Source organism: Leptidea sinapis, chromosome 47, assembly GCF_905404315.1.
Source record: "Leptidea sinapis chromosome 47, ilLepSina1.1, whole genome shotgun sequence".
NCBI classification, from domain to species: domain Eukaryota; kingdom Metazoa; phylum Arthropoda; class Insecta; order Lepidoptera; family Pieridae; genus Leptidea; species Leptidea sinapis.
Window position 1 is genome coordinate 3,324,448 of NC_066311.1, and position 13,862 is coordinate 3,338,309.

General features: G+C 34.4%; 1 protein-coding gene across 2 annotated transcripts in view; it reads right to left on the bottom strand.

Annotated features, from left to right (window-relative positions):
* The window catches only part of LOC126978093 (N-alpha-acetyltransferase 15, NatA auxiliary subunit), a 126,124-nt gene extending 115,743 nt beyond the window's left edge, over positions 1 to 10,381 (bottom strand). For both annotated transcript variants that reach the window (XM_050826812.1, XM_050826811.1), the window contains exons 1-8: positions 10,221 to 10,381; positions 9,884 to 9,968; positions 9,538 to 9,800; positions 8,733 to 9,040; positions 6,545 to 6,679; positions 5,324 to 5,464; positions 4,364 to 4,631; positions 344 to 500 (exon numbers count right to left, since the gene is read on the bottom strand). In XM_050826812.1, the coding sequence (XP_050682769.1) occupies positions 344 to 500; positions 4,364 to 4,631; positions 5,324 to 5,464; positions 6,545 to 6,679; positions 8,733 to 9,040; positions 9,538 to 9,800; positions 9,884 to 9,968; positions 10,221 to 10,277 (1,414 nt within the window). In that variant the 5' untranslated portion in view covers positions 10,278 to 10,381. The remainder of the gene's footprint in view (positions 1 to 343; positions 501 to 4,363; positions 4,632 to 5,323; positions 5,465 to 6,544; positions 6,680 to 8,732; positions 9,041 to 9,537; positions 9,801 to 9,883; positions 9,969 to 10,220) is intronic.
* Positions 10,382 to 13,862: the final 3,481 nt, after the last annotated feature.

Here is a 13,862-nt window from a genome sequence, read left to right on the forward strand (position 1 = left end):
AATTATCAACAAATATGCGTTAAAAACGTAGTTTTCGCACAATTTTAAAATTACTTTACTTTAAAAATTAACTTTATCCCTTAGGAAATCAAAAAAATAGTTATTTGCCAAATAAGACCAACATTGAGCCTCTACACGATGTAGAACTTAAACCGCCGCTGTTTTACAAATGACGGTGAATTCTAGTAAGATAAAAATAAACGCAGCTGCAGACTGGTAGGGTTTTGGAATTGACCACCTATATGGCGTATTTTCGACGGATAAAATAGTTAATAGTTACTATTCTTAAACTTTTATTACTACATGCCGGGATGCAGCGTATATATATGTAATACATCCTAACCTTCCCTAGTGAATTTTGCACACATCTCCTCGGCTCGCTTGATGTGACCAGCACGCAGCATATACCGGGCACACTTGCTGTTCACATATCTGTCTGCTGTGTCCATAGCTTGGGCTTCCTCCAACATCTGGTAAGCTGATATTGGATCACCAGCATGCTGAAATGCAAATCTTCGTATACAAAAAACCATTGTCAAGAGCAATATATCAAAATCAAAGTCACAAATCACAAAAATTAAAGATTATTTAATACTAGCTGACCCGGCAAACGTTGTTTTGCCATATAAAGTATAATTCACGCGATAGTTTTATAAGTAATAAAATATTGCCTATATTATAAGCCTGTACATCATTTTGTTCTATTGTCAATAGTTTTTGCAGCGCACGCAAAAATAGGTTTTCGATTTTACACCTTGTGTTACAAAATAGCAATTTTATTACGTATCCCTAATTTTGTTATTTAAAAATAGCCTTCCTCGATAAATGGACTACCCAACACTGAAAGAATCATTCAAATCGGACCAGTAGTACCAGAGATTAGCGCGTTCAAACAAACAAACACTGCAGCTTTATAATATTAGTATAGATATAGTCCTATTAATATTATAAATGTGAAAGTTTGTATGTCTGGATGTATATTTGAACTTCTTTAACGCATGACTACTGAATGAATTTTGATGAAACTTTGCAATAATATAGCTTACACACCAGAATAACATATAGGCTATAATTTATAAAAATATTGTGTGAATTATCTATATATTGAAATCAAATTGGAGTGTACATTTGTAATATTGAAATAACCGTTTTTTACTAAATGTATATTATGAATACATATACATACCGTATATGCACTAAAATAACATTTTTTATAATTTTTGTCTGTCTGCCTGTCTGTCTGTAGGTGGCAGGTAGCTGATGTAATAAGGAGTAACTTAGGCTACGTTTATTTTAGAAAAATAAAGCAATGTCCAAGAAACGGTCTACTTCTAAAAATAATTTAAATGACAAAACAACGTTTGCCGGGTTAGCTAGTATTATATATATTTGAACATGACTTATGGGTGCCAATGGTCTCTACAATAATTAATTTAAACAAATTAAAAGTGTACCAACATGGGATTGAGTGCAGTATGTTCAAAATAGGATATATTGAAAATAGGAAAGCAAGATAAAGTAAGAATAACAAACATAAGTGTGGAAATACAAATAATAATAAGTGTGGACAGGACATGTGATAAGAAGCAAACAAGATAAATAGACAAAAGAGAGAATAGAGTGGTATCCAAGATATGGTAAAAGAAATAGAGAGAGACAAACAATATGATGGGAAGATAAATTCAAAAAGATTGCTGGACCAAAAAGGAGAAGAACAACTTATGACAGGAGAATGTGGAAAGATCTGGAGGAGCCCTATGTCGGCAGATAAGCGAGTGATGATTAATATGAGAAATTAATAAAATATATTAGTTGAAATATAATTATAAACATTTAGTATAAGTTGTAGTCTATGCTAAGAATGTACCTTATTTAGTTTGCTTGCAATAACGGCTTCAATCATTCATTCATACATAAAATATCTAATCAATATCCGGACGACCGAGCCTTGCTCGGATTATTAAGAATGTACAAAACTTGAACAAAAAAAAACTAATAGGACATCTGGATTCGAACCGGGGTCTTCTGCTTTCCGGTTCACCCAATGTCCCATCTGAGCTATAATAGTCTTGTATATAGTGGCGAAATTTACCTTTGTATTCTAATGTTATTGTAGCTGTTTCTCATTCAAACATGGATAAAACAATTTTTTTTAAATTGAAACCTAGCTAGATCGATTTATCACCCCCGAAATCCCCTGCATACTTAATTTTATGAAAATCGTTGGAGCCGTTTCCGAGATTCAGATTATATATATATATATACAAGAATTGCTCGTTTAAAGATATAAGATAGGTGTGAATCAGTTAAATGCCCCTATGAAATTGGTTTTATCCCCATTTATTATGCAATTGTGTCCTACATTAGATGTATGTTACACAAATTGTTATGGTATATCAGTTAGAATATTTAACTATTTACCGGAGTCAATAAAAAAAAAATCAATTAAAAAAACTACGTTTGAAAATCCGAAATCAAAAACTGAAGTATAAAATAATAAAGATTTAATTTAATATACCTCTTATGCAAATCTATACCTTTGATATTTTTTTTTATTGAATAGGAGGACAAACGAGCGTACGGGTCACCTGGTGTTAAGTGATCACCGCCGCCCACATTCTCTTGCAACACCAGAGGAATCACAAGAGCGTTGCCGGCCTTTAAGGAAGGTGTACGCGCTTTTTTTGAAGGTACCCATGTCGTATTGTCCCGGAAACACCGCACAAGGAAGCTCATTCCATAGCTTTGTAGTACGAGGGAGAAAGCTTCTTGAAAACCGCACTGTGGAGGACCGCCACACTTCCAGATGGTGGGGATGAAATCGTAACTTGTGGCGTGTCGTGCGAAGGTGGAATTCGGCGGCAGGAATCAGGTTAAACAGCTATATAGATATTAATAAAATACTTTAATATGTATTTTATATTTTTATTATTTACTTTTTGAAAGGTTCTGTTTTTCCGAGTCATATTTTTTAAATATAATAATTATTTTTGGTGAAAATATTAAAGGTAGGTACTAAATTTTATTTTTCTATACCGTAATTCATGTATGATTAGTGGCCCCTAAGTAGTACTAGCTCAGGGCCTCACAAACTAATTGTCCACCTCTAATTCAAGAACAAACAAGATTGCAAGTCACCTGGTGGGAAGTAATCTCTATTACAAAAAAATACTTTTGACATTCACAAGACGTGTCATTTATACTTTACTCTCACTTTACTTTAGGTTTAAAGATATTTATCTCTCATTAAAAACATAATATTGTCACTTACATGAGAACATAAAAATATGATTTAATAATTTATCCGCCCTTCTTTACATGTTCAGTACATACATATACATTATAGTACTTATTCTTCTTCACAAAATTTATGATAACACACTTTTACAGGTCACCGTCACATAACAAACAATTTCAGACATGTGTTTTATGAAAACTTTGAAACAATATAGTCTGATAACTCACGCTTAAATGTTTTTAACGACTTAATCTTTTTGAGAGATGAAGGTAGACTATTAAAAAGTTGTGCGCCCTCGTAAATAAACATACGCTTGCCGTTCTAGTATCAAGTAGCTGGCTTGTCTCGTGCTGCGTTTACTTTATTCTAGTAAAACCAGAGGACGACACGCCACAAGTTAGGATATCATCCTCACCATCTGGATGTGTGGCGGCCCACTCCTCCACAGTGCGGTTTACAAGGAGCTTTCTTCCACGTACTACAAAGCTGTGGAATGAACTTCCTTGTGCGGTGTTTCCGGGACGATACGACATGGGTACCTTCAAAACAAGCGCGTACACCTTCCTTAAAGGCCGGCAACGCTCCTGTGATTCCTCTGGTGTTGCAAGAGAGTGTGGGCGGCGGTGATCACTTAACAACAGGTACGCTCGTTTGTCCTCCTATTCCATAAAAAAAAAAAAAAGTTTTGACAAGAATATTAAGTCTTTGAAGAAAATGTATTCAATAGTGTACCAGATTAGAGTGCAGAGTAATACTATTTACTGTGTAAATAGTATTATAATAATAATAACATTGTCCTTTACTTTCAATAATTACATTTTTTTTATACATTATAGGGGTCAAATGGGCAACTGGCTCATGTGAATGAAACTTTAATACCACCACCCATGCATATTCACACTACCAAGGTCCAAAATTTTCAATAAATTTGTTAAATATAAAAATTTCTTTGTTAAATCTTGGCACTTATCATTACAGTAAGCACTGGTAAATTCGTTAACACAGATCAAACAACACACTCTAAGCTTGGTGGTCTACTGTAACATGACATTCGTTGAATTGTGGTTCTCATTCCACGAATGCCACAGTAGGAAGAAAAGAATAAAATATATAAATATATCATACCTTATATATTCTTCCCTTAGCGATAAACAACTCAATAAGTGTTGGTGTATGTTCTATAGCCGCATCAATAAAACTTAACGCTCTAGCCGTATCCATCTTATAGTCAAAATGTTGTGCAGCAAAGTAATATGTCCACAATAAGGCACTGGCTGGCTGTCTTTCCTCATCTGGCCTACTACTAAACTTATCGTTCTTTGATAGATTCTCCACATATTGCAATATTAATTTCTCTATTGTGTCCGCCTTAAACTGGTCTACATATAATGATCTGTAATCAAACATAATCAACTAGAAAACTTTAATAAATTAAGAGAAAATGCGTGTTTTTATAACTGTGTAATTTTACATTTATTATTGTGGAAAATTAACATTGTTTATTAGCTCTATTGTCTCTATTATCTGTTTAGATTTGGCTTAAAGGTCTTGTAACCAGGCCATAAAACATTATACAAAAAAATCTGTTTAGATACATTGACACATCCATGGTTACATTGGAATTCTGTTGAGTTGGAAACATGACAGTATAGTAACAGTTGTTGATAGTTTAGGGGTTTAGTTATGAGTGTTTGTTACTATAGATAAGTAAATACTGGCAACACCTTTTTGAGTATTCAAAATGCATAAATTAAATAATGTTTGTTCACCCACAAAAGTTATGAAAAAATTAGTTTCATCTATTAAAATAATATAATTATAATAATATATTAATTAATCAAATAAATGTAATTAATTAAAGAAACTAATTTGTTTCCGGTTGGAGTTTGTTTTGTAAGTTTTTTTTTTTTTTCAAAAATAATGTAAAAATGTGAGGTTTATGTGATATTACACAGGATTTAATATTTAAAAAATGTATTTAGAAATACATACACTTAAAATATATTCTACAATCATAAAATTAAATAAAAAGAAGCAATAATGAAAAGTTATATTTAGTATTAATTTAATAACATCACTTTTTACCTTAAATCAACAAAGAGTGGTGGAATGCCTTTATGTAAACCATGTCTCAGGTATTCATCTACCAATTTTTCAAAGATAGGTTGAGATTGAGCCTCTGTTAGCTGCAGCCGTCTAGGAGCTATTGCTTTCAAAAACTCTTTCCTGGAAAATAAAACAAATATTATTTTAATTTTTTTTTTCATTATGACTCTGGAATGTGAATGTTTATTTTTATTAAAATAAGGGACGAGGAGGACGTTCAGCTGATGATAATTGATACGCCATGCCCATTACAATGCAGTGCTGCTCAGGATTCTTGAAAAACCCAAAAATTCTGAGTGACACTACAATTGCGCTCGTCACCTTGAGACATAAGATATTAAGTCTCATTTGCCCAGTAATTTCACTAGCTACTGCGCCTTTCTAAAACTGAAACACAGTAATGTTTACACATTACTGCTTCACGGTAGAATAAGGCACCGTTGTTGGTACCCATATGAAAATGTTGAAAAAATTTGAGGTTGACTATTATCCCCCATTTTGAGCAACTAACTCAAACTAACACAAAGTGACATACAAATCGCAAGTGTAAGATGTAGCTTTTCACAAACTCTAAAGTAATAAACCCGGCCTGTTTTAATTGGTTGTCTAGCAGCAAGAGGCTCTATTTAGATGTATAAATTCTACAAATGATTTAAGTTTTCTTTAGTGTTAATTCCGCCAATATTTGTTTTTAAAACAATTCGACACGTGTTTCGCCTTTACACGAGGCATCCTTCGGACGTGTTGTCTCGTCAAAATCTGGCACGAGACTAAAACTTAAATCATTTGTATAATTATGGATTTCCGCAAAGTAACACCTAATTCAATATATTTTTTTTTTGTATAAATTCTATTACTTTTTTTTTTTTATGGAATAGGAGGACAAACGAGCGTACGGGTCACCTGGTGTTAAGTGATCACCGCCGCCCACACTCTCCTGCAACACCAGAGGAATCACAAGAGCGTCGCCGGCCTTTAAGGAAGGTGTACGCGCTTTTCTTGAAGGTACCCATGTCGTATCGTCCCGGAAACACCGCACAAGGAAGCTCATTCCACAGCTTCGTGGTACGAGGAAGAAAGCTCCTTGAAAACCGCACTGTGGACGACCGCCACACATCCAGATGGTGGGGATGATATCCTAACTTGTGGCGTGTCGTGCGAAGGTGAAATTCGACGGCACGAATCAGGATAATTACTTACTTATATTCTTCAAAGAAGGCCACTCTTTCATCAGCATTGCTAAACTGTTTAGCTTCAATTAACTTTTGATAATACATAACATTCTCAGGGTTTCTCTTAAGTAGATCCACATACACTGATTCAGCCTCATTATATCTGTAACGAAATAAAGTTAAAATTATTTAAAAAATATAAACTAATTTTGTTTATTTTAATTATTAACAACCTTACAAATAAACTTGTAATAAAGTTATACCTGAGAATAAACCAAGATTAAACATATATAATATCAATGCATTTAATAATAACATAATAATTTTGCCTGTAATTTAAGAATTACACAGTTCATTTAGACTTTGTATTTGTATAGTTTTTTTTTTGTTTGGAAAAGGAGGACAAACAAGCATACGGGTCACCTGGTGTTAAGTGATCACCGCCACCCACTTTCTCTTGCAACATCAGATATTGTATAGAATGGTACTGAGTTAATTGTTACGATGAGGATAAGATCAGAGTTAAAAGTTACCATGAGGGTAAGATCTGAGTTAAGAGTTACTATGAGGATAAGATCTGAGGTAAAATTTAAGATGAGGATAAGATCTGAGTTAAGAGTTACGATGAGGATAAGATCTGAGTTAATTGTTACGATGAGGATAAGATCAGAGTTAAAAGTTACGATGAGGATAAGATCTGAGTTAATTGTTACGATGAGGATAAGATCAGAGTTAAAAGTTACGATGACGGTAAGATCAGAGTTAAATGTTACGATGAGGATAAGATCTGAGTTAAGAGTTACGATGAGGGTAAGATCTGAGTTAAGAGTTACGATGAGGATAAGATCTGAGTTAAGAGTTACGATGAGGATAAGATCTGAGTTAAGAGTTACGATGAGGATAAGATCTGAGTTAAGAGTTACGATGAGGATAAGATCTGAGTTAAGAGTTACGATGAGGATAAGATCTGAGTTAAGAGTTACGATGAGGATAAGATCTGAGTTAAGAGTTACGATGAGGATAAGATCTGAGTTAAGAGTTACGATGAGGATAAGATCTGAGTTAAGAGTTACGATGAGGATAAGATCCGAGTTAAGAGTTACGATGAGGATAAGATCTGAGTTAAGAGTTACGATGAGGATAAGATCTGAGTTAAGAGTTACAATGAGGATAAGATCTGAGTTAAGAGTTACGATGAGGATAAGATCTGAGTTAAGAGTTACGATGAGGATAAGATCTGAGATAATTGTTACGATGAGGATAAGAGCAGAGTTAAAAGTTACGATGAGGGTAAGATCAGAGTTTAAAGTTATGATGAGTATGATTACGAAAGCCTTGATTACAGAAAATTTTATGCAAATACTTTTGTATAGTCTGTAGCTATTGTTATAATTGTTGATATTGTTAGATAATTTTAATATTATGTCAGCTTTACAAATCCAGTAGTTAGGTTTGAAATATAAACTTTGATGTGTATGGTTGTCCACATAATGCATCTCATTTTAATAAAATAATGAAATGAATAAGCAATGAATTACTCAATGATTACAGTTATCATCAAAGTCCACTCAATCTATATATCTAATATATAAAATTCTCATGTCACAGTGTGCGGGACCGAATTCCTCCGAAACGGCTTGACCGAGTCTCATGAATTTTTTTTTTAAAATACATACAACTTCAAATTTTCACCCATCTACGATCAACAGTTACTTTTGTATCGCGATTTTAATATCGGCAATACAATTGCTGGGTCAGCTAGTAACTGCTATATAATTACTAGCTGACCCAGCAAAATATATTACCATATAGAATAATAATTAAAAAAAATTCAATAATAAAATTTTTATGGGGTATAAAAAATAGATGAAACTGATTCTCACACCTACCAAATATATTGTACTACAATTATTATATTCAGTTGCCATCTTGCAACCCAATAGCAGATTTGTGGATGGAACAGAATAAGAAAATTGTTATAAAATTTAAAAAAAAAAATTTAATCAATCCCAATCCCATAGAATTCCATCTATTATAGCCATAAGAGAAATAAAAATATCAAGCCAATTTATCATCTGCAAATCATAGACTAAACATTCTTGCATATTATTCAGGACTTAATTTTACTAAGCAAGGAAAAGCTCAATAAATATGTTTGTTAAATAAAAATCAAACATGGCAACACACTTTAAAACAACATCAATATTAATTCTTACCTCTTTAACTTCAAATAGTATTCACCAGAGGTTTCTTTAATAGATAATTTATCAAGAATCTGTGACTCAAACTTTGTCAAGTGTTGTAAGGCCCTGTCATAATGACCAGACTCAGCCAAGACCATATTCTGATATAGGAGAAGCTCTGAATGCTCATAATCATATGGGCCCTTCATTTGATTAGTCCTAAATGCATCCAAGATGCTGTTTGCCATTTCATGTTCACCCAACAAGTGATAGCTCATTGCAAATCCAATCCATGTAGTTCTTTGAGTTGGTCTCAACACAAATAGTTGATAGCGAGTGTCCTGAAAGTTTTTTTTTATAAATTAAATTTAGATTATTGACATTATCATAATGCGTAATTACACCCCCATCATCTTGACAACTGACATTCAACAACCACGTAAATTGAGAGTTATTAACTCAGTGTGCCGCTTGGCAAAGGCCTCTTCTAGCTCTTTCCATTGGAGTCTGTTGTGGGTCACTCTTATCAAATTCAATTACCAGATTTCTCTAACCAATATGAATTTGTGACCTTCAAGTTTAGAGTATACTACCACCTTAAAGGCTAGCAATGATTCTCATGCTAGTGTCACCATGTCCATAGGCAGATGTCTCCCCACTTCCTATTTGTGAGCCTCTTGCCCTTTAACCTGACTAGTATAAAACAATAAATCAGAAATATCAATCACTAATGGAGTAAAGCTTTTAGATTAAAACGTAATTAATTGTTCATAGAAAGTTCACTCATATATGTGAATATACAAAATACATAATAATGTTATCTATATATTCCACTTACTTTGTATCCTTCTAAATCCCTCATTTGAATTTGTAATAATGATAGGTCTCTTAAAATTTGAATATTATCCTTCTCCCATTTTAGAGCATTCCGGTAACATTTGATGGCCTCATCATATTTTTTATCTGAACGTTGTAGAAGGCCATATACATGCCAACACACCGGGGATTTCAAATCATTACGAAGTCCTCTGCGGACATACTCATAAGCTTCATCTTTACGACCAAGGCAGTTTAAAGTCAAACCTTTCATGGCCAGTGTCTCTGTTAAAGCAAAACGATTATTCAAGAAATTTTCGAAACAGTAACATTGGGTAAAGTATAACAACAAGTTTATGTAACATTACCTCCATGCTCTCCATACTTTGGGTTGGATAAAATCTGCTTCGCGAACTTTAGCGCATTTTTGTATTGTTTGTGTTCGTAACAACGCTGAAATATAAAGAAAAATAAATTATAAAATGATTGCACAAACGATTCCTAAATTCGTAAGTCTATTTACGACGACAAAATATACTGGCAAAACCTTACAACAACAAAAGGAAACTTCATTTACAAATTTAATATAATGCCTACTGCTGTTTCTTCTTGAAATAATTCACCAATAGCACGTAATATTTGCATTTATTTAACTATAACACAAAAAAGACCACTTAAAATTTTGATGTTTACTAGAATGCTTACCAGAATTCTTTTAAATAGAGCATTTTCTTTAGGAGGGAGAGGATTACTTGGAGGCATTTCGTGTATTTAGAATAAATTCTTATTAATTCTCTAAAAACTAAAATATTGCTAAAACCTCGTGGCTATAAACCAAAGAAGTCGATGAAGTTGAAGAACGAGGATTGCTATTTGAGTCTTAAGAATTGAAAGATATATTTTTTTTAATTGTCTATGATACTGTATATCTACAATTTGTACAGAATATATTAGAATACAAAGAGTATAACTAAGATAGTAACCTTGCTATTGCAAAAGTAAATAAACTATGAATGTGACTTCATAGGCTGAGAAAGCACTGGACAAAGCTAATGATCTCTATAGTGAAGCCTATTTTTATTTTACACAATGTCAACTTTGCGACAAACAGTACAAGTAACAAGAGCTGTCATGTCATCGGTTGGCGATTAGCTGACGAACAGTAATTTTGTAATTATATTGTTTTTAACCGTATCAGGTTAACAGTGACAACGAGAATGTCGCCATAAAGTAGATGTTGTTTTACCCAAAGCATAGGATAATACTTTTGTTTTAATCATGTTTCTGGTTTCCAATAAACACAACAGATCAATGCAATACAACGAACAGATTTATGGGTACAAAAAGTATGTACACAAGAATTTGTTCGGTCTACTTTATTGCGACACAAATATCACAAATAATTTATACAAATTTAAATTTAAGGCACAGTTCCGTTAGAATTTATTCATATATGTGCTTTATTGTTGGTTACAATTTTTTTTTATTGTTGCATCATACAGTGAACGCTTAGAGCGTTTGGAGATTAAATAAAACAACTGCTTGAATGTGAGGAATATGTGGAAGATGATTAATTAGAAAGTTACATGATATATTTACAAAATCATTAAAACTAGTGAACCAATTACAATTGTTACTTAAAAAATATTTACAAGTTCAGAAAATACACACCAATACTTAAGCTTACATTTTGACCAATAGTAAAACGTTTAATTCAATAAGAATTGAGAATAATATTATGAGTTCTATCTCGCTCTAAAACTAATGCTGTCCCAGTAAACCGGCCAGCGAGTGCGGGCTTGTGTAAACTCGCGTCGAACCTCGATCATTCGATGTCAATGAGCATTTGGCACCTACTCTGTCGCTCATTGATTAACATTGCATGAATAGTGATCGACGCCCCGACGCGTCAGTCGGGTACGCTCGGCCTTGCTGCGAGGTTGTGTAACACGGAGCATATGACTGATCACGTTAGTATATCTGCGGTCGTCGGGAGAACGTGACGATGCTTGTACTTCGATGAAAAGACTACTGGTGATCTGTATGATTCTGGTTCTTATCAGAGCTAATATTACGTTATATAAAATAAAATGATCTTTTCAGAACGAATCTTTCAGCATACGCTTATTACAGTTAATATGCTCGATTAATATTTCTACGATCCATAATGTCATGAACTCTCCTACCAGAACAGAGAAGCAAGAGTGCCCTTTCCTTACCTTACCACCTGCGCGGTAATCGTTGGCTGCTGGGTGTCTTCGGGTAGTTCTTGACGGCTCAGCTCTGTTATCTCGTTGGTTAGCACCTCATGAACGAAAAAGCCCACGCGCATGTTGAATGGACACATGTGCACTATTATTATTATTATTAGCCATTCTCTGCGAGGTACGGTTATGGTAATAGGCCTGGGTCAGTCCGTTATGTGAACAGCCCTGCGAGGGCTGATTGTGGTATGGTACTCTACCTGTTTGTGGGGCACCCTGCGAGGGTACGTCAAATTTGGCTGGCCCCTGCGAGGGGTAGCGAGTAGGTTTTTTACTAGGTGCTTGTGGAGCAGACTTGTAACTACTCAGAGGTAAAAATGACTTTTTTACACCCCCGGCCGTTTCTAAAGCAGACGCTAGCATCTCTGCATTGAAAATATGTTGATTCGATGGTGGGATCTTACGTAAAGTAGATTTAAGGAGAGGGTCACTAACGAAATTAATTACTACATATCTGCGCATGTGAATGGTCTCAGCACGGTGGCCACAGATGATCTGAAGCATATCCGAAGACACTCTCTGATGTTCCCCTTCCGAAAACAGCTCAGTAATTTTAACACGCAGCTGCTCAGATGTAAGACCTACCTTATCATGTGCCCAGGTGATTAGATTAGTCATATTATCTTGTAATACTTCACGTTGTTTAAGTAAGCAGAGTGTTAAGGCAGCATAGCTTTTGTCGGCGTAAGCTAAGTGTCGTTGAGAATCGTAATGCCTAATTTCTTCATTGGCCTCTAACTGAGTAAAACCCGGGCTGTGATTATATAATTTTTGTCTGAGTACCTTACCTCACACCATTCACTTTTATCAAAATGCTGAACACCATGTAATAAATTAATATAAGTTTCGGGAGCCTTAGGTAGAGAAGGTTCCTTAAGTTTCACTTGAATATTTAAATTAAATCTTGATTCGTTTGATTCTTGAACGTCCACATCGTCATTATAGTCGCGTAGCAACGCTTCGATGTTTATGACGCTGACCCGGGTTCGATACACCTACCAGTGTATGGAATTTTTTGGGTTTTGTAAAGTTAATGGAAATTTCTAGTAAGTTCAGGATAAAATCGAACAGGAAAAAAAGGGATGGAAAATGTGTAAGCAGGATAAAAATAGTTAAAACAATTTTCTAGTACAATTTAAATTTAAAATGGAATGGGGGAATCATTAAGAAAATATAACAGATCCGGGGGTATATAAGCCGTACTAAGCGTGGCCTACGGCAGTTCTAGTTCTGACTCGAAAGTGTAAAGAAGAAGAAGAAGAAGAAAAGAAGAAGTAGTGAAAAGTGGAAGTGTTCCAAGAAGAAGAAGATAAAAGAGACCTAGTGTTCGGTGCAGTGTGACGCGTTGAAGGTACTGCCGCCCACAAGAGGAACAGCGGCAGACCGGCAAGTGCAAGTTCAGAAAAAGTGAACACAAATAAAGACTCGTTCCTATAAGTGGAGTATTATTTCCAATCCCTGACCCACTCTCTTGTCATTATGTAAGAACGTTCAATCCTGATTATCCATTAAGGAAATTACATCCTCACTATCTACAAGATTAGTGGACCCTTCATCTTGTTCTAAATCGCAACGTGGGGACCACGTAGTTGGAAGCACTGCGTCGCTATCATAAAAACGTTTACGCAATTCGTTAACTCCAGAGGATAGTTTGTATGGCAAACCCATGCTTACGACTACGACTACGAACGGTAACACCGTTTAATATTTGCACTTTACCAAATAATTTAAATAAAGATTTCAAGTGTACTTACTGCTTACTCAGATTAAGTAGCTAAATTTAAATTAAGTAGATAAGTGTATCACTTAATTTCTTGAACTTTCTTAAAAGATAATTTAAACTGACTATTTTTAATAACTTGATTACATATGTAAAATAATTATTGTCTTGACGACGAGACAACTGTACTCGGCGGAAACTTTGACGCCAATGATTTTAAAATGAACTGATCCCAAACGACAAAATTCGGTTTGGTAGATCTACTGCTGGTGGGAGGTCGGATGTGCGAAAGATATAGATAGATAGGAAACAGGTACAAAGAGTAAAAAGGAGGGAAAATAAGGCGGAAACAGGGAGTGCCAC